The 26,902-nt window shown below is 35.2% G+C and overlaps 1 protein-coding gene across 1 annotated transcript in view; it reads right to left on the reverse strand.

Moving 5' to 3' along the window:
* Positions 1 to 4,993: 4,993 nt before the first annotated feature.
* The window catches only part of LOC121413951 (hyaluronan mediated motility receptor-like), a 30,319-nt gene continuing 8,410 nt past the window's right edge, over positions 4,994 to 26,902 (reverse strand). The window contains exons 8-22 of the mRNA XM_041606975.1: positions 21,136 to 21,201; positions 19,447 to 19,621; positions 18,888 to 19,082; positions 17,078 to 17,297; positions 15,870 to 15,971; positions 14,805 to 14,978; positions 13,930 to 14,040; positions 13,535 to 13,708; positions 11,557 to 11,655; positions 9,883 to 10,163; positions 7,960 to 8,256; positions 7,210 to 7,266; positions 6,426 to 6,474; positions 5,762 to 5,938; positions 4,994 to 5,288 (exon numbers count right to left, since the gene is read on the reverse strand). Coding sequence (XP_041462909.1) covers positions 5,127 to 5,288; positions 5,762 to 5,938; positions 6,426 to 6,474; positions 7,210 to 7,266; positions 7,960 to 8,256; positions 9,883 to 10,163; positions 11,557 to 11,655; positions 13,535 to 13,708; positions 13,930 to 14,040; positions 14,805 to 14,978; positions 15,870 to 15,971; positions 17,078 to 17,297; positions 18,888 to 19,082; positions 19,447 to 19,621; positions 21,136 to 21,201 — 2,339 coding nt within the window. The 3' untranslated portion in view covers positions 4,994 to 5,126. The remainder of the gene's footprint in view (positions 5,289 to 5,761; positions 5,939 to 6,425; positions 6,475 to 7,209; positions 7,267 to 7,959; positions 8,257 to 9,882; positions 10,164 to 11,556; positions 11,656 to 13,534; positions 13,709 to 13,929; positions 14,041 to 14,804; positions 14,979 to 15,869; positions 15,972 to 17,077; positions 17,298 to 18,887; positions 19,083 to 19,446; positions 19,622 to 21,135; positions 21,202 to 26,902) is intronic.

Consider the following 26,902-nt stretch of genomic DNA (forward strand, 5'->3'; position numbering starts at 1 on the left):
TATTATTATTATTTGGTGGGGGAACAAAAATAAAAGAAAGTTGTGAAAGAAAATATATTGTTTTGATTTCTGAATAGATATACATTGTGCATATGCATATTTGATAACTACAGCCCCAAGATTTGCAATTTTTAAAGAAAATCGATTATCCACAAGACAACTTGTTCTATTATAATGTAAAAACTATTTTTAAGATCTACCCATATAAGAAGACAGAGTAATTTATTGGAACTTGGTTAATGAACAAATAAAGCTATTTTTATATCCCTTATTTCGCATTGGAAATTTATGATACATGGCATTTTCTTGTATATTCAGCATTTCTGAAATAATTTCTCTCTCATGTGTACTAATAACATGGGTCTCTTTCATATTGAAACTCTACGGAGTGTGTGTGTGTGTGTAAAGTGTTCATTAAAGATTTGAAATTGAACAATTTTGCTCGGATCAATATTCCTTCATATCTAGAACTGAATATACATGTATTATGTTTACTTAATATTCTTTCGTTATCGTGAATCTTGCTTTATATTGTGTTAATAATAGATATTGATTTTATTTATTGTAAATTTGAATTTCTGTTGTACCAGTATTCTTTTTACGTTCGGAACGAAGCATATGCAATGTGTTTACTCTTCCAGTCTATTGTATTTCTATTATACGTGTATATATAAAAAAGGCTAAATAATATGTAGTGAATACAGAGTAAGTAGAAATATAATCTCATGTGTTTTCAATTGAAATTGTAATGTATGCCTTTATTGGCCCCAACAGATTTTCTGTTTGTACATAATGAAGTAGATTTGTACAGTTTTGTGGATACTGTATGTAATTCTTTAGTGTCAAGTCGTGATATTTTTTTTTCTTTGAATGCAACCACTATATAATATAGTGCAGGGCATACATGTATATGATTTCTGGTTGAATAAAATGAGAAATCATGTTGTGGAAAACAAAATAAGTTGTGAAGTAGGAGTCATTGATGGCGGTGGTAATACTTTTGAGGGTCTGATGATGATGATGATGATGAACATGATGATGGCGATGATGTAGATGATGACGACAATGATGATGATAATGTTGAAAGTGATTGCAATGATGGAGATGATGATTGATGGTTGTAGTGTAAAAGATTTTTATTCTGGTGATTACTATGATGGTCATGATGGTGGTGATGAAAATAATGACATTGGTGATTTGATACTTTCATTGTTTTGACAATGATGGTTGTATTGACAATTAAATGTAGTGTAGGTGATGATGATGTTTATGATGATGAGGCTGACATACTCTTTTAAACAAAAGTAGTTATCTCATCAGGCCTAAATAAGGAATGCAAGCACATAGCGCAAACTTATAGAAAATATATTCTGACCCGAAAATGGAACATTTTTAAGCCTGATCGTTTGTGTTCATGAAAAGGATGAGCAGCTTACATCAGAGATTGATGAAAGCGCAGAGCATGGTGTGAATATTTTGTATATTGAAAATATTACCGTTATCCTCGTTTTTTTTTCTTCTCCCTCTTCCTTTTCTTCTTGTATTACATGTATTTATTTCTAATAGTAATTCTTTGGGGGCATCGTTTTCTAGTGGTTACGACTTTCGTCTTTCAATCTTGGGGACGTGGGTTCGATTCCTAACCATGGCATGTTTTCCTTCAGCAAGAAATTTACCCACATTGTGATGCACTCAACCCGGGTTAGGTGAATGGTTACCTGCTGAGAACAAATTCCTTGAGTGCTTGAGCTCAGCTATAGCTTTGTTAATAAAACGAAACCAAATGTTAAGCGCAGTAGAGTATCTAATCTTAATATAGTAGCTGCGCAATACAAATGGTCCATATTATTACATTACTATTCCTGATTTTTCCTCATGTAACATTTACATGTACCTTTTATCATTATACATGTCGTGGACCCCCACTGGAAACAAGCTTTCAAGATTTTGTAGGTTATCCTGTTCAAGTTTACTGATTTTACTGCTACCTTATATGTCATTTTTGAATAAAATAAATAAATCAACTTCTCAGCTTCAATTTTTTCCTCTTTTCTTACTCTCCTTCCTCTTACTTTTCCTTCTTTTCCTCCTCTTTCTCATCTCCATGTTCTTTTCTTTCCCATCCATTTCCAAATTTGCCTTCTCTTTTTTTATTAGAAAATCTTGGCTTGTGGGTACAGAGCTGCCAACCTTAATTGTGAAAAAAAATCATATTTAAAATTATTTTATCCTATTTTATAGCCTAAAATCCTATTTTCGTTCATCATTCCCGGTCATCAAGTTTAAAAAAACTGATTTCTCAGGGAAATTTCCTATTTAGTGTAATTTTCCCCTTAAAAATCCTACAAAATAGAATAAAATCCTCAACATAAATTGGCAGGTCTGTGGGTATCGGACCAAGACTAATGGATCGTACATGTAGCAGTTAGATTACTAGTATCTGAGAGGTAGACCCACTGCTTTTAGATCAAATAACTGTTCATAATGGCAATGGTGATGATGATGAGACAATGGTCAGGTGGTGTCTATGGCCAAAGATATGCATAACATCGAAAGTGGACTGAGGCCGGCCCGAAGGCACCTCGATGTACGTGTATCACCTCAATATTTTTTATTGCCAGACTCGAATGAGTCTATCTAAAAGGCGGCTTAACCACTGAACTAGAAATACACTGTATGTTGTTAATAGCAAACAAACACCTTATCCTTATTGCTAATGAACAATGGAAAAATGTTGGGGTGAAAAGGCAGGCACGTGTGTCACTTGAATAATCGTCATGGATAAAAAATCTATATACAACACACTCAGATAATATCCAATTTAAAAATATGAATCTTTATATATGAACATGTAATTTTATTTACATAATTTTCCATTTGAAACTCAATACAAATATTTGTTACATATTTAAGTGATGATAGGTACTTGTAGAATCTTAGGTATCAACATTTGACATTCTATTGTTCTGAATGTAATGAGTTTAAGACCCCTTTCATAAACCTATCCTCCAATTAGCTGCCTAAGAGTAATGCGGATAATTCAATAAAAATTGCGTTCATAAACTCCGAAAATAATCCGCACTTTTTTTACGAGCGCCCGTCCTGAAAAAGGAGGATAATCGTCATGGCAACCGCACACACCCCCTCGGTTGCGGTTGCGTTGGAAAAGGGTGACCTTGTGACCGCTCCATGGCAATTATCCGCATTACTTTCGAAATGCGTCTATAAAGTCAAAATCTGGTCCCGATGCTGCTATTATGCGGATAATAGCAGCATAAAAATAATGCGGATAACTCTGGTCCTCCTCCGATTTTACGACCAAATTATGCTGCTATTAGCCGCATAATTGGGTTTATGAAAGGGGTATTAGATCCCTTCTATTCAGATAACACATACTGTACCCCTACATGTATATTTATACTGTAATTATAACAAATATTTGATATATTTCTATTTTCATTAATTTTGTATTTTGCAAAAAAATTGTAAATGTGATGAAAGGCCAATCAATCTTCAAAATTTTTTTTAATAATTTCACTGAATTAATCTAAAAGTTTATTTAGCCAACATATCTGTTTTTCATTACGAAGGGATACCAGTTGGTTTCACTTACTGTGTCTGAAGAGGAGAATGAACAGAGTAAAACCCTAATATCTGCTGTGCAAAATAAAGTATGAAATGGGAACTTGTCAGAGTCTGAATTCAGACTAAAGCCTAGCATGACTGATCATATCAGCATAAGAAAAAGTCCTGCTTCTATATCAAATTATTTGGAATGCGATAAACCTTTAATAAAGAATAAATCCCCCTGACTCCGTTATTCAAGAAAAGGTCTGGAAATACATTACATAACCATAATTCATATTATTTTCTTCATTTTGAGTCGCTTTACATCAGCAAACTGATCGGGGAACATGTGGTTGTCAGAAGCACAATACATGTTATAGTTTGCGTTTCATTTAACGATTAACATACACATAACGTAAAAAAAAACACGAACAAACAAATACAAACAAAAAAGTACAGACACATCACCAATATTTGTGCAGAACAACATAACAATATTACTTAAAGGAATATGTTATGAATTTTCCTTCCAAAACATTCCTGATAACATAATTCACAAAAACAATCTACATCTGTACATGTACCAAATACTCTGAGTATATACATTTCATTTACAAACAATTTAAGCATATTTCACTTTGCTATAATTTGACAAATTTAATTCAATTGAAGAATTACTGTTATATCGATAATCCATCTACTTGTACCACGCTTTCATAAAAAGATCTAGTTTCTCTTTATAGAGGGCACATAGAGACATTGAAAAGGATGATTTGTCTGCTCATTTCAACAACAGGCTTTCTGACACAACCATATTTTATGAAAATATACAAGAGGTGTACTTATTTCTCTGTAGCAGAAAACATCATAATGCTTCAAATTATGATTTCTGCTTAAAATAAAAGAGGTTTACCTGTATATTATTAGGTGGAGAGGTACAACATCCAAAATCAATATCTCAACAATTTTATTCTCTGTTTCTAAGGAGATAAAAATAGATTTGTTTCATCTACGAGTGGTCTCATACAAAGCACTGACTTTATAGACAACTGGGGATTTGGTGTTTGGTGTTGAAAAAGAGATCTTTGGCATTCAGGGAAAACAAAATTATATCTAATGACATTACAATCCTATAACATTAGGGCTCGAAAGGAAAATTTGGCTTGAACCGGAATTGAAGTTTCAGCAAAATTCATTTCGAGGTCCTGGATCAGCCCCGGAACTCAGTGCCATCGCACTACACTTCTCCTGAAGCTGCACCTGGATCCCAAAGTTACATTCTCACTTCTCATTCCATTTTAAAAGGGTTATGACAACTACATGTTCACAGTTGCCCTGCCTAAAAAAAAAGGGGGGGGGGCACATCCTTAAAAACTGAATGATGATTTTTTTTTCGAATACCAATCATTCTTTAGTAATGAACTTTGGGGGGGGGCTTGTCATGTTTGTGTAAAGCCAGTGTAATATTGCTATATTTAATGGCGAGTGCTTACAGACTTCTGGTACTGAAAGTAAACTATAAGTATTATCATACAACAAATGAATACAAGGCAATGCTTCTAATTTCTTTGACTGAGGGGCTGAGCCTGGTTCTCCTTCCCGTGCCGGAAAGCGGTGCTGACGTCAAATTTCTTCTTTCCCTCCATCTTCTCCATCTTATCCTTCATCTGTCTCAAGTTGCGGCTCTGTCTGGTGTTTTCATCTCGTAGTTTGGAAACCTCCTAAAAAGGGGAAAAATATACAAAGAATTCTTTAATAATCATAAGAACAGTAATAGGTTTGACTCACATATCTTTGCACCCCCCACAAAATAATATAAATAAAGATAAAAATGGTCCAATTATATGGTGCCTGATACTTGGTAGCACATTATCATTCTAGCTGTAGCTCAGCTGTAGCTAAAGCATTCAAGGAATAAATCCCACTGGGTTCCCATTCACCTCACCTGGGTTGAGTGCAGCACATTGGGGGTAAATTTCTTGCTGAAGGAAAACACGCCATGGCTGGGATTCAAACCCATGTCCCTCTGATTGAAAGACGCGAGTCGTAACCACTAGACCATGATGCCCCCAAACACAAATAACTAGAATGATGCATTGATCATGTAGTCTAATAATGTATCCCCTGGAAAGACTGATCGATATTTGTTAATTGATCAATTTTATATTTATTCACTAGCCTGAATACAACATACCTTCTTGAGCTGAGCGTTTTCATCTTTGATCTTCATGATATGATGGATCTTCTGTTTCTGGTTCTGATGGCCAAGAAGTTTTGCAAAATCGGTACTGAGCTTACTGACCTCACTCTGTGCTGCGTCGTTCTGACTCAGCAACATTCGTCTCTCCATTTCAAATTGGTTGAGTTGGTCCTAACAAAAACAAACAAAGGTAAACAAAAAAAAATCATGCCAAATATTGTTACTTTCAAATTCTGTCACAATATTATAGAAAGTGAAAAATAAACTGCTGCTAAAGGATTGCTATTTAAACACCATCACACTGAAAATAAAAAATAATAATGACTAAAATTGTCATTAAGAGTTAGTGTATGGATACACCTTTCTGAGAAGTCTAACAGGCTCTTATGTTGTATGGAAAATATTTGAGATTCTTCCATGTTCTCTGAATTCAGATTTCATTTTAAGTCTTTGAATTATAAATAGACGATCTAGTAATTAAAAACAAGCATTATTTTATTTCTTTTCAATTCACTAACAGACATATAGTTGTCTATTTTTTTCTCTCTCCTATCTTATTACATCTGCTTTCTCTTTAAATACTCATTAAATAATTTTTTTGTAATTGTATTTTTCTTGAACTGCTTAAAAACTGTTGTATCATCATTCTTCTGCTTACCTCAAAAGGAGCTACCTTTTCCATAAGTTCCTCAAACTTGAGCTTCCAACTGTAAATAAAACAAATAATCAGTTTATTAAATAGTCAAGATAAACTGCATGACAAACTGTCTTAAAATCAGAATCTGATAAAATCTATTCTTCCTAGTTAAATGAGATGTAACATGTCTCAAGTGCTATACTTTTAACGATTGTTCTCTTTCTTTTTTTTTTAATTCTATTTTTTTTTAATGGATATCCTCTGTGACACTATAAGACAGCAATTTGAAGAGACGTTGGTTGAGCTGGCTTTCCATAACTGGCATTGCTCAGATTGATCGTAACTCTTTGCAAGATATGTTTTTTTTTTCGCAGTTGGAACAGCGCATGAGCGGCAAAAGGTCATATGAGATAAACCATCAAGTTGGTTTTCAAATTCACTGACATTGTAATTTGATGATTATTCGTATATTCCGTTTAAGATATTCTTTTCGTCTCATCCACGCTGAAGAGTAGCAGTGTTCATAGTCTTAGGAATTTAATAATCAATGTGCCAAAAGCTGACAATACAACAAACAATTTCAAAACTTGAGCACTGTCAAACCATTCGAGCCACCTGGTCTATGCCATGCCTTTCTTTCTTTAATACCACAGGATACTTTATCAGGGAAACTTAAGAAACATCTTCCTTTTGACAGTGTTATTAGTGCTCATCCTTATGAAAATTGGGAAAGGTCATTCGAGGAAAGTTGATCATGAGCTGCTGCGAATTAGCTCATTGAAACAGCACAAAGAGAAATTATTACCTCTGACATTCAGTTTGAAGAATTTCCACTGCCTCCTCATCCATGCATTGATGATTTCTGATAAAATGAAATATAAAGTGAAGAGATATTAATTTTTATTACGTATACTATACCAATGAGATATGATCATTTAGAGAGTTCAGGATATTCATAAAGGATACATCAATTGGTGTCTAAACAACAACAAAATTAATGTGAAACTTTTTGCTAAATGTTGATGCGCTATATATTTTTGGTTCCTGTATTGCATGAATTGTGGGATTTTTGATGGAATATATCACAGGTAAAGACAAGAGGTGAAATGAAAATTCATGCATTTATCAACCAAATGCTTAACAAATTATGAAATTTACCCCCCTCCATCATGGTAAATGACATCTTCATCCTGACAGCCTCTCATGTTATCTTCCCTAAATGAGCTGATGGGAAATTTAGCTCGTCCATAAATTGAGGTCCGCTGCTTTGCCAAAAATTCCAGAAAGGTTCCCTATCAAAATAAGAATCTAGGGTACATTCACACCTTGAGTAAATAATTACGCATGACCAAGCATTTGTTTAACATGAAATTTGACTTCTGACCGATTTTAAACAGCAAGTTTTTAAAATGTGCTAGTCTTGGCGAAGACCCACTTGTTGATCAAAGATTCAATCAGGGTCTGTGCCTGCAGAATATCTTGTGAATATCATTCTCACTATTAATGCCCTCACTGATCAACTATCAACTTTTGGCAATTTCCATCTTATACTTACTCTCTCTCAGTCTGAAGCTGGATTAGTCTTTGTTCCAGACCCTCAATCCTCTCCTCAAGCCGTTCTCTTATCTGCGACGTCTTGGCTTCGTACTCCTCTCCAGCTTTCCGCCTCTCGGCCTCGCTCTGCGACAGCTTGGTTTGGGTGTCTACCAGTCGACGCCCAAACTCCGCCCGTTGGTGGCTGCAGGCTTCTTCGAGGTCTTGAACCCTAGACCTCCAGGTGGTCTCCATGCTGGTGACCTGCTCACGTAAGGTGGAGTTCTCCTGTTTGGCTGAGGTGGCTTCACATTCAAGCCTAAAAGGGCAGCACAAATTACAATATTAGATAACTTATAATATTTAATATATATAATTATATAATATATATAATTCGATAACTATAATATAACTATAGTTATATATGATTAGATAACTGATATATATTGTATTTTGCTATATATTATATTATATATATAATTATATAATATATATAATTAGATAACTATCATATACTATAATAATATATAATTAGATAACTTATATATATTGTATTATGCTACACCTTCTTTATGTTAAATTTCAATTTGTCATTTCTCTTTGTGTATAGATGTATATCTTTATAATAATTAGAAATCTATGTATTGATGTAATACTGATTTACACGACATACAATTGTGAATGTTTTTGTTTATGTTACCATTGTATATATTTTCAAACAAAATATTCATGCCATGTGAATGAAGTTTGTCAATAAATTTAAATTCAAATTCAAATTACAATATTATAACTCCTTGGGAGGTGTTACACAAACAGTGAAGTGTGACTTACAGTCATGATTAAAGGTATTGTTTAACTTTGTGAACAGCCGATTTAAAAAATTCTCAAACCAAGATGAAACATGTGTACAAGTGCATGTATTAGAACTAATAAACCCTGAAAACAACCATTATTGAGAATGAAAAGCTAAAACTACAAGGTTTTGTAAATAGACATCTTATAGACGCCTAAATAGTACACATAAGTGTATGGGATGAAATTAAGATGTTGTTTCCGGTCACTTTATATTTCAATTTTTGAAGCACTAAATAATTATTTTCGAACGCAATTTTTTCTGGGCTTCATTTTTGTAACATATCACAGACACAGGTGACAAGTGTGACCTTCTAGCTCAGATTTTTTAAAAGTCAAACCAATCGTAACCAATCACTTTAAATTCCAACATACACATAACGTGCAACAGACAATCTTATTAATACACAGTACGTAGAACGCATCCTCTAAGCATGATTTTATCAATGTGGTAATGCCTTTTATACCACACACAAATTGAATTTAAGTGTTGACTATAAGCCACGCATAATCTTTGTGAAACATCCCCCCCAGTCAAGAAAAACAACTTCTTCTTTACTCTGGTCCTCTCTGACTTATCGAAAGGTTTTACGGTAAACACCATGTATGTAGTCCTGAAAAGGACTGTTATTCTTTCTTGAATATATGTTAGCTCTGAAAAGAACTGTTATCGACGTTTCGACCAGCGTGTTCTGGTCGTCATCCGGAATGAAGATCCACTTGAAAACTCAAGTTTATAACCAAGTTGGTTATAAGAAAGTAATAAGAAAGTAAGGTTTAGCCAATAGGAAAGCAGGAACGGAGAGGTAATTAAAGATGAACCAATAGGAAAGCAGGAGGATAGTGATTGGTCAGTAGTTGATTGGTGGCTATTTGGTGCTAATCCCGGCTTAATCCTCTCTGACTTACTAGATATTCATGTTAACATGGACTTGACAGATTGACATGATTTCAAGTCTGATACAGTGAAACTTGAATCCATCAAATCAAGGGCGATGAGAAAAGCGGTCTGCATGAGTAGACAGATAGTCACGTAATTAGTTCTTGATTAATCGCTAGCCTTTTGTGGTACGAGGCCCTGATCCTACTTTACCTGTGGACATTCTGCTGGCCTGCCAGCAAGTCTGCGCTGAGCTTTTTCTTGGCTGCCTGCAGTAGCTCTACCTGTGTCATTAGACTCTCTTTGGCTTTCTGAGTGATTTTCAGGCTGGATTCAAGACTAGCACTCAGTTGCTCTTGCTCCTCTAGACTCCTCTGTACAGTCTTTTGCTCGGAGCGTGCCTGGTCCAGAGCCTGCTCTGCACTTGCCTGCCTGTCCTGGGCCGACTTCAGCATGGAACTAAGTCTATCCTTGTCCATTTTGATGTTTTCAGCCTGTTTAAATGATAAAATGAATGTGGTTACGTACATGTACTCACATTTGACTAATATCTGGCTCATGCAATAAAATTGTATGTACATGTTTAAAGCTTAGGGAGCTTATAATTCATATTCAAAACCTTTCAACAATTTTCTTGGCTCTAATCTACAAATTGTTATTATTTTTTTTATCACTGTGCATATTTTGGGCAATTGATGATTATTTTGTAACTAGGGTTGGTATTCTGGAACACTGTCATAACTATTTTCTTAAATTTTGTCATATCTCTCCGAGATGTGACACCGCTATGATTGTCACAAATCGGTATTCTGAACATGGTCTTTTCCCTGTCATATCTCTCAAAGTTCCTGCCCATCTTTTCGGAAGCAATCCAATCAAAACCATTGTTAGTACTTAGTTCCCAGTGGGAGCCCTTCTAGCCAATAGGAAGGCCCCGTGACAGGTAGGGCGTATCCCAAATACAGTGACTGGCATCGCGCAACTACGCGATTATATTGTTGCGCTTAATTACAAAGAGAGACAGGGAGCTGTGAAGGATTTTAGAGAGGTAGAATAAGAAGGAAAACAGAGGAAAAAGGAGGAAATAATATAGAGGGACTAACTAATTGTAGCATGAAAAAATAATTTTGAAAATTGTAATGGATGATGAGTGAAACTAATGTCACAATCTAATCTAAATATCATTTTATGCTTGACATTCAGTCGGCAGGGTATCGAGATATTTGGTACTAAAAGATATGACAAAATTTATGACTGCTACCCCCTGTCATAATTTTTTGATATATCTTTTGCTTGTATAAAAGGATTATGCACATTTAAAGCCGCGTATTTTTGGTGCGCACTAAAGAGAAGAGACAAAATTAATGACAATTTTTGTGACAAAAGTTATGACATCCACCAGAATACCGATTTTGTCATATCTCTGAGAGAAAATAAAATATGGAGAAAAGACAATGTTCAGAATACCGCCCCAGGGTTCCCACAGAAATTTGAAAACCAAATTCCATGACCTTTCCATGACTAAATTGCTGCTTACCATGACTTCCTGTGATGACCCGTGAGTTATATAGAATTTGGGATGTCACAAAACGGAAAAATGGACACCAATAATGATCACGACACAGAGTATAAGAGTTGCGAGACATGACAAACTGGAAAGCTGCCATAACCAAGAGGTAAATGCAATTCCATGACTTTTCACAAATTGACGGTGGGAACCCACTTAACTTAAAATGATGTTTGTAAAATGCTGATATCCTAACTGAAAAAAAAGGAACGAATCATGCTAGTTTCAACAATCCCATTTCAATGGCAAAAATCCTATTTAGTGATGCATTCCCTCTTAAAAATCCTAGGTAATAACATAAAATTCTATTGTCTGCTTACTGTTCCTTCCTGTTTGGCAAGTCTATGTTCAATGTTACTCAGCTCTTCAAAATCATGACTGAGCTCTGTCAGCTGAACTTCCAACGCGTCAACTCTCTCCTGTAAACAAACAAATCACTATGAGTGATATTGTACGCTCTTGAGCGTTCCAACAAGCAGATATGTTAAAGGAGAATGAAACCTTTGTAATTAGATAGCTTGTGTGAAAACAGAAAAATCAAAGAATTAGACCAACAAGTTTGAGAAAAATCGGACAAATAATGAAAAAGTTATGAGCATTTGAATATTACGATAACTAATGCTATGGAGATCCTCATATTGGCAATGCGAAAAAGATGTGTGATGTCACTTGTGAACAACTCTCCCCATTACTTAAGTATATATTTCACTTAACCCTATCAAGGCCGGGGGGGGGGGCCTCGGAGGCCCCCCCCTCAACAAATCGCGCAATATTTTTGCCGCGCGAAATTTTTTGACCGCGCCACTCGCTGACTTTTTACTTTCAAGTCTTGCGCAACTTTTGAGACCAACTTTGCGTCACCCGGGTACGTGGTTTCGAAATTACGCAACATTATGTAAGTGCATGTCAGACCGAAAATTGCTCAAAAACGTGATTTCGTGTACAAAGTCAATGCAAATTGTGTTTTCAACCAAAATTAATAAATGTATGATTATTTTTAGTTACTGGTCTAAATGTATTTATTTTATGCTTTTTATGATCACAGAAGAGTCCCCAACAAATTTCATTGAAAAAACAATGAAAAACAAAAGGTCAAAAAACAAAGAAATACATAAGAAATTGCAAAAACAATAAAATACATAAGAAAATGATTTGATATCGCAATTTTTTTCATGTACACTTGCTAAGAACACCACAAAGAGTTTCTATACCAAAAATTAGTACATTTGGGGCTTTATTTAGGGAGTTAGAGGAAAAAGTATGATTTCGCATACTAATTACGCATAAATTAGCATAATCACTTAATAGCGATTCGCACGAAAAAAATTACTATACAATCTTGGAGATTATGTCCCAGGCAACCAGCATGCCAATTTTCGGCGCGATCGCGCGGTCGACGGCTGAGATCTTAGGGGGGGGCCTGGGAGGCCCCCCCCCGGCCATATGAACTCCCAAAATACCCCGGCCTAGATAGGGTTAAACTGCCTCTTATATCACATCTATCAGTAGATCACGTGTTCTTTCTATAGGAGGGCATGTTAATACAGACTTTTAAAGAATACATCATGGATAAAGAGTTTGTATTACCATAAGAAAAAGCAAAAAGAAACATTTTGGGGGTATTTTATAGTCCATCAAAGGGAAAGTTGTTCAAATGTGACATCACACATCCTTTTCGCATTGCATATGGGAGGATCTCCATAGCATTAGTGATTGCAATATCTAAATGCTCATAACTTTCTCATTATTTGTCTGATTTTTCTGATACTTTCTTTGTTCTTATTCTTTGATTTTTCTGTTTCGACACAAGCCTACTTGTTCCAAGGTTTCATTCCCCTTTATAGGACAAAAAATAAAAGTATGTGCAACAAACCCTAATAAACCATTGTTTTTAAGGTCTTTTATATGTTGTAAAAATGAAACGACAAAAATATTGCACTACAATAAAAAATTGCAATCCTAATTTCATTCCATATATTAATCAAAATCATTCACAGATATCTTGAAAGTGTCTGCATGAATTTGATTTTTTTTTCCTTGCCGTTTTATTTTATTCATTTGAAGAAAATCAAATACAACACACATCAAAGTTCACGATTCTTTTTCAAATAATGCTTATTTGTAATGCTCTAATTACTAATGTCTTCAACAAGATTGTTAAAGGGAAAAACAAATGGCTTTCATCTGCACATATTCAGCTGCTATCCACAAACAAATTTTCATTGTCTTGCTTCTTTCATGTCTTCTCTTCATTCAAATCAAATGGATCTTATGGTAGAGTGGTTCTTCAGGATGTACCTTTTCAACGTTAAGTTCCTGACATAGTTGCTCTTTTTCAATTGCATGGTTTTGTGTAACCTCCTCCCTTTCCTCCTCCATTGTCTTTACTGATGCCATCAGCTGGAGTTTCTCCTGCGTGAGTTCGTCTAGCTTGGCCTGGAGTTGGTCCTTGACTGCTCTCATTGCACATATCTGGTGGAAATGATCAAAATGATGAAAATGGTCACAGTGCACATAAGGGAGAAATGCACGAAACAAATGGTGATTTTCATTGGCAACTGTTTTAAGCTACTGAAATCTCAGCATCTGATAGGCTCAGAGCAAGCTAGTCAGCAAAAAATCACCGGCAATCTGATTTTTTTAAATGTTTATTGAAATTTTCTTCTTCTTTCTTAAGCCCCCAACCTACAAACCTCATTTTCTTGGAGTTGTAGTCTCTCATCCAGCCCCGTCACTTCCTTTAAATCTTCTTCCATCTCAGTGCCCAGTTTCTCTAGTTTATTCTGAAGAAAACCAACTTGTTCCTGAGGAAACAAATGAAAAAAAAAACGTCAGGTGCATGAAGTAAAAGGTTGATATATTTATGAGGAAACAGCTGCAAAATGGAATTCTCAAAAGGGAGCACAATAGAAAGTTGCAAGGCATTCCTAATATCAAGGATTGTCACGTTTTCAGTCACAGATTACATTGCCTGCTTTTAAAATGGCCATCATTTGACCAGCTGCCATATACCAAACCCTGAATGTATACTTTGTGTATATGCTTTACATGGAATAGCAAGCATACTTTAAATCAGCGCGCGACACTGGCACTGGTCCGAGACCAGTAAAAATTGCCGTCAGGCTAGTAACTTTTCAGTAATAGCCAGATTTACTGGTCCGACATGACCAGGAAAAAAATATATCAAACTGATACGCATGATATTTTCTCCTCTTTTGTAAATCGCAGAAAAGGCTCTGGCATCTTAATAAATGTCTCTCCAATATTGAGAAATGACTCTCATGAATTATGTTGTGTGTAATGTTTGTTTGTATGTTAATCTTTTTATGTTTTCCTTTATTTTAGCAGACCAGTCAATTTTAGGTTTGGACCGGTAAAAAATTGAGAAAATGGTCTTGACGTGATCAAGTCGGACCAGAAGTAGTGTGGAGCCCTGCTTTAAAATAACATATGAATAAGCGCGCTCATCTCAGTATTCTTTTTAGAATTTCGGTTTTCGGTTTCATGACCTTCATCTACTCATGTGCAAATGGTATGTACGTAATGGCTTATTATTTACGACACCAACCTTTTCAGTTTGTAAGGCAGTTGAAAGCTGGTTGTTCTCCTCTTCAAGCATCTGTTGTTCTTTCTGGGCCTTGAGTTCTAGGGCCAGGACCTGGTCTTTGGTCCTGGTCTTCTCCTCCTCCATACCCCTGAGATGTTTGCTAAGGTCTCCACATAGCTCCTTCATGTCTTCACTCTGTTAGGTGTTGAGAACGAGAATTAGTTCTGTATTCTCTTCTAGGAAATATATTAAATTACCAAGCATGCCTCACCCTTGGCAGCAGCTTTGCCTGTCAAGAATCAGAGCTTCAATTTTCAATTCAATTTCAATTGATTCAACCATAAAAATATCAATATACAAATCATACCATGTACATAATATGCGAAAGAAATCATACACTTATACATATACATATGTGATAAAAAATACAAAATATGGCCCCATGTAGGACCATTAAAAAAGGAAATTGCTTGTGGGGAATGGCCCGAACAAACAATAGTAACAAGAATTAGTACTGTACATAAATTCATTATAGTTGAAACACAATTCAATTATAACCTTTAAACAGTATTGCGGCTTCCCTTTTGATGACAATATTTTTCATTCTTACTACATTTTTTCCCCACATGAGATAAAAGTAAAAAGCACACTTCATTTATAACCTTTCTCAGCACAGAATCTTCCCTTTTACAAAAAGGGAACCGATGTGAAGATGACTAATATTTTTACTATCATTTTCCAATATGAGATGAAAAATGGGAAAACTCACTTCAATCATAAACTTTCCCCTTTGAACCTTTACCCAAAGGGAAAAGATGAGATAAAGATAACTAAAATTTCTATATTTTTCCCATATGATATAAAAAAAAAAATTAAATCTCACTTAATTCATAATCTCTCCCAGTACTGAACTTTCTTTTAATCAACGGGAATATACATGTATGATGAAGATAACTTACATTTTACTACACATGTACTTTCCTATATATGAGAAAATGAGAATGAGAAACCCCAATGCAATTGTGATCTTTCCCATTACTGAACCTGCAGTTTACCCAAAGGGAATAGATAATGAAGATAACTTACATTCTTTTCCTGCTGGTTCAACCTGTTATCAATCCCTTCTAAATCCTTTTTGTCTTCAACTGTAAGCTCTTCTAATTGCTCTCTCAGAAGATCACATTCTTCCTACAAACAAACAATAAAAAATATTTTTTTTTTTCAAATTACATGGATGCAGTTTATCTGGAATTATACATCAATCAGCCGCGATCTCTCTTTTAATTATACAATTTTCTGCTATCATGTAGTACTTGTTAAATGGAAATAGTGTGTCTAACCACTGTATAGATCCCTGGGGCCCGTCTTACAAAGAGTTGCGATTGATCCGACCAACTTAACTCTGGAAAGCCAGCAACGTCATCACCTGAAATTCATGTTTATTCAAAATATTTTCTAGAAATGATGTATAGTCACACATTCACTAATCCCTTGACAATGCAGTATGATTCCCTTTGTTTTCAAAGGACATTGAGGAAATTTCCTAATGAAAAAAAATTGATGGACTTCCATCTACTTGAGATTGATCGGATCAATTGTAACTCTTTGTAAGACAGGGCCCTGGTCATTTGATATCGGCTTACCACACAGAGTATATGCACGATCTCCACTCCCTGGGTAGAATTCTGGCCAACACAATTGATGTTCGCATCCTACCAGGTATGCAAATATCACTTCCTCAGCCATTTGATTCCAGCTTGCCCATGTACAGTACATGCACAATCTCCACTCCATGGGGATTATCCCAAAACAGTGAGCTCTAATAACACTCTAATCACTTAGCTAACAACATCCACATTCGCATCTTATCTGGTACCTGCCTGGGTGTTGATGTCAATCCTATAAGTCTTATTCATTCTGTAGTCAAACTATGAGCCAATCTAAGCAGGATTTGATTGTAATCATAATCATTATCTGTTCTTGTTATAAATTTCAAGTGTTGCACAACCTGCCATGATTTCGGCAAGGGGATATGCACCGGGTGTATTTTATAAATCTGTTTTTTTTATGTGCAACTATAGACCTTTATTCATGCTTAACGAGATCAATGATTCTTATTCAGCTGAAGCTGCAATCCAATCCAATCCTGTAGATTAAAATTATCAAGCATTTAATGGCAAAGATATGTGTCAAGATCTGATTAGTTATAAATGCAGTTCACTTCTATTATAAAAATGGAACAGATAACAATAATATTGAAAAAGGGTGGCATTTATGGCCACAATAAAACCAACCTTCTCTGAATTACACGCATGTATGAGATCCCTGTTCTGAATCTGTAAAGCTTCGCACTCTGCTGCCCTCTGTTGGCTGATGGCCTCGGCCGCAGCAAGCTGAGCCTTGTGGGTATCAGCCTCCCAGGTTAGGTCTGCCTCTGCTTGGGCTAGCAGGGTCTCCAGTGCCTGGTATTTGTCACTCATCTGTCTCAGACTCTCCGTAGTAGTGGCCTCAGTCCTGGGGAAGGTTTCACAAACAAATTAAAGGTTAAGTCCATCCCAGAGAATTTTTTATTTGAATAAATAGAGAAAAATCAAACTAACAAAACGCTGAAAAATTTCATCAAAATCGGATAAAAAATAATAAAATTATGACACTTAAAAGTTTTGCTTATTTTTCACAAAACAGTGATATGCACAACTAAGATGAGAAAGTTGATGATGTCCCTCACTCACTATTTCTTTTGTTTTTTATTGTTCGAATTATACAATATTTAATCTTTTATAGATTTGACAATGAGGACCAAATTGACTGAATCATGAAGTATTAAACAATGATCATTCCTCATGTTCAGGGAGGAATTAATCGTTGTTTCACTTGACAAGGAGGAGAAAAGTAGAATATTCCCTATTTCATATAATAAAATACAAAATAAATAGTGAGTGGATGATGTCATCAGTCATTTGCATACCCACCAGGATGTGCATATAACTATTTTGTGAAATTAAGCAAAACTTTAAAATGTCATAACTTTCTTATTTTACATCCGATTTTGATGAAATTTTCAGGTTATGCTTGTTGGATTTTTCTCTTTTTATTCAAATAAACTTTTCGTTTGGATGGAACTTGTCCTTTAAGCTTGATATCTATGGTAGAGTGTTTACTAAACATTAAATTGTGGTAAATTGATCAATCAATTGCAGTGGCCTCAGTCCTGGGACAGGTTTCACAAGAGATAAATGCCTGTTGTGGAAAAGGTTTAAAAAATGAGTTTGTACAGAATTATGTGCCAAAGTTTTTTAAAGAAATTGTGTAATCGCCGAGAAATAAGCAAAAATAAGGCATCATGTTCCACCCAGATGTTGGGTCTTCTTCCAGGCAATAATGATACACAGTCCCACACGTGCTTATCTGTGTTGGTGGTCTCCGATGTGATCATTTTTCAGCTGAGGTTACATGATTTCACAAAGCTCAGTTAATGTAACTTTACCAGTCTAGAGCTACGATATGGTGACAATTGACATTGGTTTTACAGACTTTCTCATGAAATCAGTGTTATTGCAACCAAAAATATCTACAACTGGTTGTATTTTTATACACAATGCTTACTATAGATTTACATTTTGGCTTAATTGGACAATCAGATGCAATTTTTACATTGCAGGCATTGATAAAGTGAATAAAGTGTAAATTGATTTAACAGTGGGCTTTCAATGAAAAAGAAATTGAAGCAATGCATTTTGCTATTGAATTTGGTTTTTATTCTGATCTCCTTTCATAAAGAGGAAAATAATTAGCTAAAAGTATTCTATAGATCATCCAGTCATGAAAAAGAGACAGCTATAGGCCTCTGCATTAATGTTATCGCGCAGCCATCTTACAGCCTTCGGCAAGAAATTTATCCACATTGTGCTGCACTCGACCCAGGTGTAGTAAATGGGTACCAGCAGGAAGTAATTCCTCAAAAAGCTGTGCAACCAGAATCGGTAGACTAGCTTAGCCGGGGTAATATAGGAGCGCCTTGAGCACCTAGCAAGGTGGATTCGTGCGCTATACAAATCCTATATTATTATTATTTACTATTATTTAATAATAATAATGATTTACCTCTCTAATTCTTCTTCCAGATTGGTCACTTTTTCTTCGGCATCTTTCCTTTGTTTTGTTTCCTCTTCAAACTGAGTTTGTAATGCCGATAGCTGAGATTGAAGATTTAGGATCTCTTCTTTGAGATGAACTTCCCCCTCTTGAAGAGAAGAGATCGTTGATTGGGCTTGATTCAAATTCTCTCCCAACTCGGACCTAAAAAAAAACACACACAGACACAAAAAGAGATTAGTAATCAAGATTTATAACAATTACATGAAGATTTAGTATTTAAGACTTATAATAATTACATGAAATACGAAGTTTGCCAGTTTAAAGAATATCATATTATTATTATTTGTTTGGTGTCACCTGTGCCTGGGAGGCGAAAAGCGAACTCAATCACGATGACCCACCAGTTTCTCCTCCCGATATAACTAATAGGGGGGTGCAGTTGGACCACTACACAGGGGTTCTCCCTACTCTTATACAAATAGTGGAGTAGGATCTTAATGTGCAAAGGTGGTGACTCTCATCTGCCTGGGGCTTCTGTTTAAAAAAAAAGAGGGGGGGGACTTACCTGGCTTGTTTGAGGGAAGCCTCATTTGCAACAGATGCATCCAGTCTTGACTCAGTCTCCAGGAGGGTTCTCTTGATTCTTTCTATCATATTTTCTGTCGACTCCTGCTGGATGATGGCTGAGCTCAAGTTGTCCTGGAGACGGATGTTCTCTTCTCGAAGGCAATCGGTTACAGCTGAAAGAGGTCAGGTAAGGTCAAATGTCACAATATGTCAGCTCCAGGTCAAATACAGAAATCCATTCACATACTTCATGCAAAATTAAAGGGGAATGAAACCTTTGGAACAAGTAGGCTTGTGTCGAAATAGAAAAATAAAAAAATAAGAACAAAGAAAGTTTGAAAAAAAACAGACAAATAATGAGAAAGTTATGAGCATTTGAATATTGCAATCACTAATGCTATGGAGATCCTCCCATTGACAATACAACAAGGATGTGTGATGTCACACGTGAACAACTTCCCCTTTGATGGACTATATAATACCCTCAAAATGTCTCTTTTTGCTTTTTCTTATGGTGATACAAACTCTTTATCCATGATGTATTCTATAAAAATCTGTATTACATGCCTCCTATCGAAAGAACACATGATCTACTGATAGATGTGATAAAAGAGGCAATATTAGTGAAATATATACCAAAGTAATGGGGAGAGTTGTTCACGAGTGACATCACACATCTTTGTCGCACTGCCATTTGAGGATCTCCATAGCATTAGTGATTGCAATATTCAAATGCTCATAACTTTCTCATTATTTGTCCGATTTTTCTCAAACTTTCGTTGATCTGTTTCATTGATTTTTCTGTTTTCACACAAGATACATGTATCTTGTTCCAAAGGTTTCATTCTCCTTTTAAAGTCGAAAATCAATTGGATCTTCAAGGTTGATGATATTCACAGGAAATTATAAATCTTCTTTAACGATTGCATATATGAATATAAGAATGGCCAAATAAAAGCCTGAATACTGAGGGTCTATCAAGTACCTAAGAATTGCCCTTACATGTATGTCCAAGTTTATTGAAATAAGTCAAATTATTAAGGTGGAGTTTTGTACTAATTAAAAATAGCCTGGGACTTTTAATTTAAAGGTCAAGTCCACCCCAGAAAATTGTTGATTTGAATCTACAGAGAAAAATCAAGCAAGCATAATGCTGAAAAATTCATCGAAATCAGATGTAAATCAGATGTTATATGCACATCTCAGTGATATGCAAATGAGAGAGTCAATGATATCCCTCACTCAATATTACTTTTTATTGTTTGAATTATACAATATTTCAAGTTTTACAGATATGACAATAAGGATCAACTTGACTTAACCATAAACTGATAAAACAATGGTTAAGTCCACATGTTCAGGGAGGAATAAAATTGTGTTTCACATGACAATGGGGATAAAATTAGAAATGTTAATATTTCATATAATAAAATACAAAAGAAATAGTGAGTGGGTGATGTCAACAGCCTGCACATTTGCATATCGATCAGGATGTGCATATTACTGTTTTGTGAAATTAAGCAAAACTTTAAAATGTCATAACTTTTTTTATTTTACATGTGATTTTGATAAAAAAAATTCAGTCTTATGCCTGTTGGATTCTTCTCCTTTTATTCATATCAACTTTTTGTTGGGGTGGACCTGTCCTTTAAAGTTTACATTTATCATAATATATACAGTATATTACCTTGAAGTTGCCTGATCTCTTCCTCAATAACCTCTCCATGGTCTCTCATTTCTTGATTGGTTTGTTCTGAAATGAAAAAAAAAATAATATGTATTAATGGTTTCAAAGTACAGACAAAATTAGCTGAGAGTAAGATTGAAAAGAATATTAATACCCATTTGATGGCTAAATGGATCATTAACAGGTGCATGCATGAATATGGGTGAAACAAATTGCATTGTTAAGTTTTATGTTATGTAGGGCTACCTAGTACATGTATAACAGTATTCTAATTACTGACGGGGCTTTCCTGTTCAATAAAGATGAAATAAATACAGAAATAAGAATTTAAAAAAAAGATGGATTAACAGTGAAAATGCCAAATTATTGTCAGTGAAAAATTACAAAGAATATATATAACATGAAGTTTTGAAGCGTAAGAAGACCTACTACTCTTCGAAAATTGAAAACTTGAAGAAATCGCAACCATCTAAATGGCATCGACAATTACGCGATATTGTTGGTATGAACAAAACGAAGAATAGCTCTATTCTCCCACCTGAGTTAGGTCTTAATCCACGCCAACAAGCGATCAATATCAACGATTTCTTTGCTGATATTTGCAACTCTCTTCCTCCTCTTGATTATTCATCATTTCCAGCATACTTACCAGCACGCTCCCCATTTAAAATACGGAGGGACCAGGTATATTCTCTTTTAAAGAAGCTTGATCCAAAGAAAGCAATACATCCAGATGATTTGCCCATTAAGTTAATTCGCGAGTTCGCGGTGGAGTTAGCGTGCCCTCTTACTGACATCTTCAACGCTGTGTTGACTTCCTGTGTATATCCTACCTCCTGGAAATCTTCAGTCATCACTCCGATTCCAAAGAAGTATCCCGTAGCCGATTTTTCTGATCTTAGACCGATTTCAATCACTCCGATTTTCTCTCGCGTGTTTGAAACCTTCTTAACAAAACGTATGATGTCCGACCTTACTCCTCATCTTGATCGTCGGCAATTCGGTAACATTCCTGGTAGCTCAACGACGCACTATCTTATCAGCCTCTTGGATGCTATTCTGAAAGGCCTCGATAAGCCTCGCCAGTCAGCCACCTTATGTACTATCGATTTCTCTAAGGCCTTTGATCGAGTGAATCATGGCACCGTTGTTCGCAAACTTATCACTTACGGGATCGATGCCTCAATTATTCCAACTGTGTGCAGTTTTCTGACTGGTCGGTCCCAGTCCGTCAAAGTTGGTGATTTAATCTCGGAAGCTAGAACCTTAACCTGCGGGGTGCCCCAAGGGACCCGGTTGGGTCCCCTCCTCTTTCTAACACTAGTCAATGATGCCTTAGCAAACTACCCAGATCGTTGGAAGTATGTTGATGACATGAGCCTGTTGGATATCCATTGTAATGCTGACCCCTCCTCGCTACAACCTGTTCTTGACCATCTTGAAGAGTGGTGCAAATTAAATGATGTGAAACCGAATCCAAGCAAATGTTTGTCAATGCTTGTATCCTTCAAGCGCACTCAGTCAGCCCAGCAAACCCTGTTCCTTGACCACAGGGTTATCCCCAATTGCACTTCTCAGAAAATCCTCGGAGTTATAGTACAATCAGATTTAAAATGGAATTCACAAGTGTCAGACATGATTTCACGTGCCGGTAAGCGACTGTACATATTGTGTCGGCTACGTCGTTTGGGTGTTTCATGTGATGATCTGGCTCTCATCTATTCGATTTACATCCGACCTCTACTAGAATATGCTTCTCCAGCTTGGTCCACATCAATCTCTCAACAGTTGGCTTCCAGTCTGGAGAAAGTGCAGAAACGCGTGTGCCGTATCATCCTTGGATACCAGTACTCGTATGAAAGCGCTCTTACTCACCTCAATCTCCAGAGTCTTTCTTCTCGCCGTCTCATCCTTCTTGAATCTTTTTCTCTTAAACTGGTTAATTCAGCACGACATTGTGATCTTCTACCTCCAACGCGTCGCCAAACCTCTTGCCGTGAGCTTAGGAACTCACAACACATCACTGTGCCTCGGTGTAGAACTGAAAGATACCGCTCCTCAACTATCCCCTCTGTAGTGCGTCTTCTTAACCAGTTATAGTTAAAATTATTTTTATCATGCTTATGTGCAATATGTAGACTGTAATGTCAATTTTTATATGGATGTAATATTTATGCACGTCTCTATTTTTACATTTTATTATCAATGAATGCTGCTTATTCTTATCTTTCCCATACTTCCCTTTCTATATTCTTTTCTTTCCTGTCCCTTATTCTCCTCCCTTCTCCTTAACACAACAACTAAATTTTTAATTTTGTAACTTTTTAAGTAATGTGTCATTTAATTGTGTTGTATTATATTATGATTCAGTTTCTGTATGACATGCTGATTTTGTTATTTGTAAAGCAAGCAGTATCAGCCTTGGGGCTGCATGTTTTTTTTTTTTTAATAAACCAGCTCAATCTCAATCAATCTCAATGAAGTATCCACTGTGCACATATACATTTACAATATTTTGGAATATATTAAAGAGAAAAGGAAAAAAAAAGGAAAAAAAGGCGGAAAAACAGACCTACATATTACAAATATGCTTTTTATGTTTTACATTTTTGTTTTGAACAGAATACTATAAGATACCAATCAATTCATAAGAAGGTGGAAGTTGTTATGATTTTTATGATTCAAAAGATCAACAGTTTGAATATGTTTCTTATATCTTTCTAATATATTTAGACTATTATGCTAGTTGCAGTATATACTCACCCATTGTTCCTAAAGATGTCCAGTCCTATTCCCTAAAGTCATTCCCCAACTAGCCTTGCCTTTTATACATTTTTTTTCCTCCTGCAATTTCTCATATAATGTTAAACTTTTTCATTTGCCAAATACTTAAAATAGATGGATTTCACACCTTTCCAAGCCAAAGTACTTGACTATGAAATCATAGCAAATTTCAACCCCACAAATCTATAAAAAATAATCTTAAGTTTTATCAGATGATTGTTTCTTTTTTAAAGACACATCCAAATCACCAGTTAGGTCATTCAAATTGCATTGCTGTTAATGGCTACACTTTCCCCCACTTAACATTAACAGTTGTACATTGTATTTAATAAAGCGATGCTTTGTTTGGGAAAAGAATTTCAACCCTAGTTTAACAGAAATGTGAGGTAATGCCCCTTTCTATATATTTTTTCTACATTTTGGTCAAAACAATGCCTGTACATGAAGCACTTTCATTTATTTGATGCAAGATAAAAGTAGTCATACATTTTCTTGCTTTAGTGCACTGATACTTACAAAAACACACACACTTACAAAAACAGTAGACAGTAACAAGAAAGACAGTTGCCGTTTCATTGAATGTTTAATACTCTGAATACTCTACTTTACAATGAGGTTACATCACAAGGGTCCAAAAGCTGAGATGAAAAACAAATAACTGTTTTGACAATTAAAGCAGTGTAATGTGCATGCTTCTTGAATGTTTTTCAGTCAATAAAGTGATGCTTTATGAAGTAAAGAGCATTAGTGTCAGTGTGACATAGTTAACAACTCTACAATGAAATGGACAGAAATTAACAATGTGCCTACAAAAGTATCAAAATGCATGAGTCTGCTGCATTTTTTGCGTACATTCCATTTACATTTAAAAGTTTTTGAAATTTGAAGAAATGTATGATGAAAAGAATGGTTCTCACTGTCAAATTTCCAATTCTCACCGGAGTGTTAAATAATCCTTGATCATAATCGAGATGTTGACCCTGTTTCAAGTTTTATAAATACTAAAGATTATGTAACAAGACTATTTTCTTTTGTATTTGCTATGGTATCCTTCAAACTCATCAATTTACATATTAGTGCAGGGATCTTCATTACATATATTTGGGGATTCTTCGTGTGCTGTCTGGATGAAGAGAAATAGAAAATATGAGAAAAAGCAGAAAAATAGAAAGGAGAAAAAGCAGGAAGAAGGGTGAAAAGAAAAGAAAAGGAAAATAAATGAGATGTAGATCATAACAGAAGCAGAGAAAGAAGTAATCTATGATTCAAGAAGATCATGAAAACTGAAGACATGGATAAGATGACCGAGGGCCCGAAACACAAAGCTTAGCAATGATCATCTAACATTTTTCTATGATTGCTTCCATTGACTAAAATGTACAATTAATCGTGAAAAATCAAGTGTGCAATTAATTATTGCTAACCTATGTGTTATGAGACCAGGATACATGTAGTTAGAGAATATGTGTATCAATGTATTTAGAACAAAAAAAATAAGTTACAGAATAATGGAGTGAAAGAAACTAGTATTTTTAATGAATTATTAGAGCCATTGTGGGTGAGAAATGGATGGAACTCCAATTGTTTGATTATTGAACTGGTTACATGGTTAAAAGTTTAACAAGATGGTGTTAGACTACTGTCATGATATGAATTACTATTGATGGAGAATATACACCAAGGCCATTCTGAAGTCAGGTTTAACCCTATATAGCCCGGGCTATGCAATTTCAAAATAGCCCGGGCTATATAGGGTTAAACCTGACTTCAGGCCCCTCTCAGATCTCGACCGTTTATCGACCGATTGCGACCAAATTTGGTGTGTGGGTGTCTCATTATGTATTTTACAAGAATGCGTTGTCAAATTTGTGATATTTCTTATCATTTTTTATTTATCTAATTAATTATGCAAATATTCAAATTTTTTCTAGGAATTTTCATATTTTTGTAGTTTTCCCCCCATTTTTTGAGAAAATGAAATGGAATCAAGCATGTTAGTAGCTAGTCATGTAATCTAAAAGACAGCCCACTCAACTGTATTGAAATTGTATAATTATTAGATAATAGTAATTAATTATGCGCATATGCTAATTTTTCTCGATAATATTCTTGTTTCCTTCCGTGTTTCCAAATTCTTATGTATTTCTTTGTTTTCAATTTATTATGTATTTCTTTGTTTTTAATTTATTATGTATTTCTTTGTTTTAAAATCTCTATTTTTTATTGTTTTTTTTAAATCTTGAATATTTGGTGATAACCGAAAAGCAAGTTATGTGAAGAAAAACAGAAAAAAAACATTCATCTGACAACACTTCTTGTAAAACCCATACATTGTACACACAAAAGTCAATGGAAATTGCCATTTTCGGTGACATTGGTCATGAATATGTGCTATATCTCCGCAAGTGTACCCCCGATTTTCGCAAACAGGTTCTCAAAATGTGCGGGAGATGTGAAAGAAAAAAGTCATGAAATTTCAGCGTATTATTTTTTTGCATTTAGAAATTATCGCGAAAAATGTCGAGGGGGCCTTTTAGGCCCCCCCCCCCCCCCCCCCGGGCTATATAGGGTTAAATTAAACTCAGGTTCAAAGTTGTGGTTTAAGTATGGGAAGCCAAAAGTATCAATTTTTTATTAAGTTGATCATTTCTTATGTTTACTGTGCTATTTCCTGATTCATCGATGGTGAAGAAAATCATCTATTTATACTTCCTAGACAATTATGAATGATTTGAGAGACAAATGAGCTGAAATATGATATCTCTATACTGTTAGTGATTTTTATAACAATTGGCTATCTATACTTAAACCACAACTTTCAACCTGAGTTTAAGTTAAACCTGTTATCAGAATATGGGCCCAAGGGTCTAAAATAGAAGGTGGAATGATATGAAAATAGGTTGACAAGAAATAGCCGGAGTGCAATGAAGACAAAGATACAGAACGGAGTAAGAGGTAGAGAGAAGATATAGAGAGAGAAAGC

This window comes from Lytechinus variegatus, chromosome 1 (genome assembly GCF_018143015.1).
Source record: "Lytechinus variegatus isolate NC3 chromosome 1, Lvar_3.0, whole genome shotgun sequence".
Classification (NCBI taxonomy): Eukaryota; Metazoa; Echinodermata; class Echinoidea; order Temnopleuroida; family Toxopneustidae; genus Lytechinus; species Lytechinus variegatus.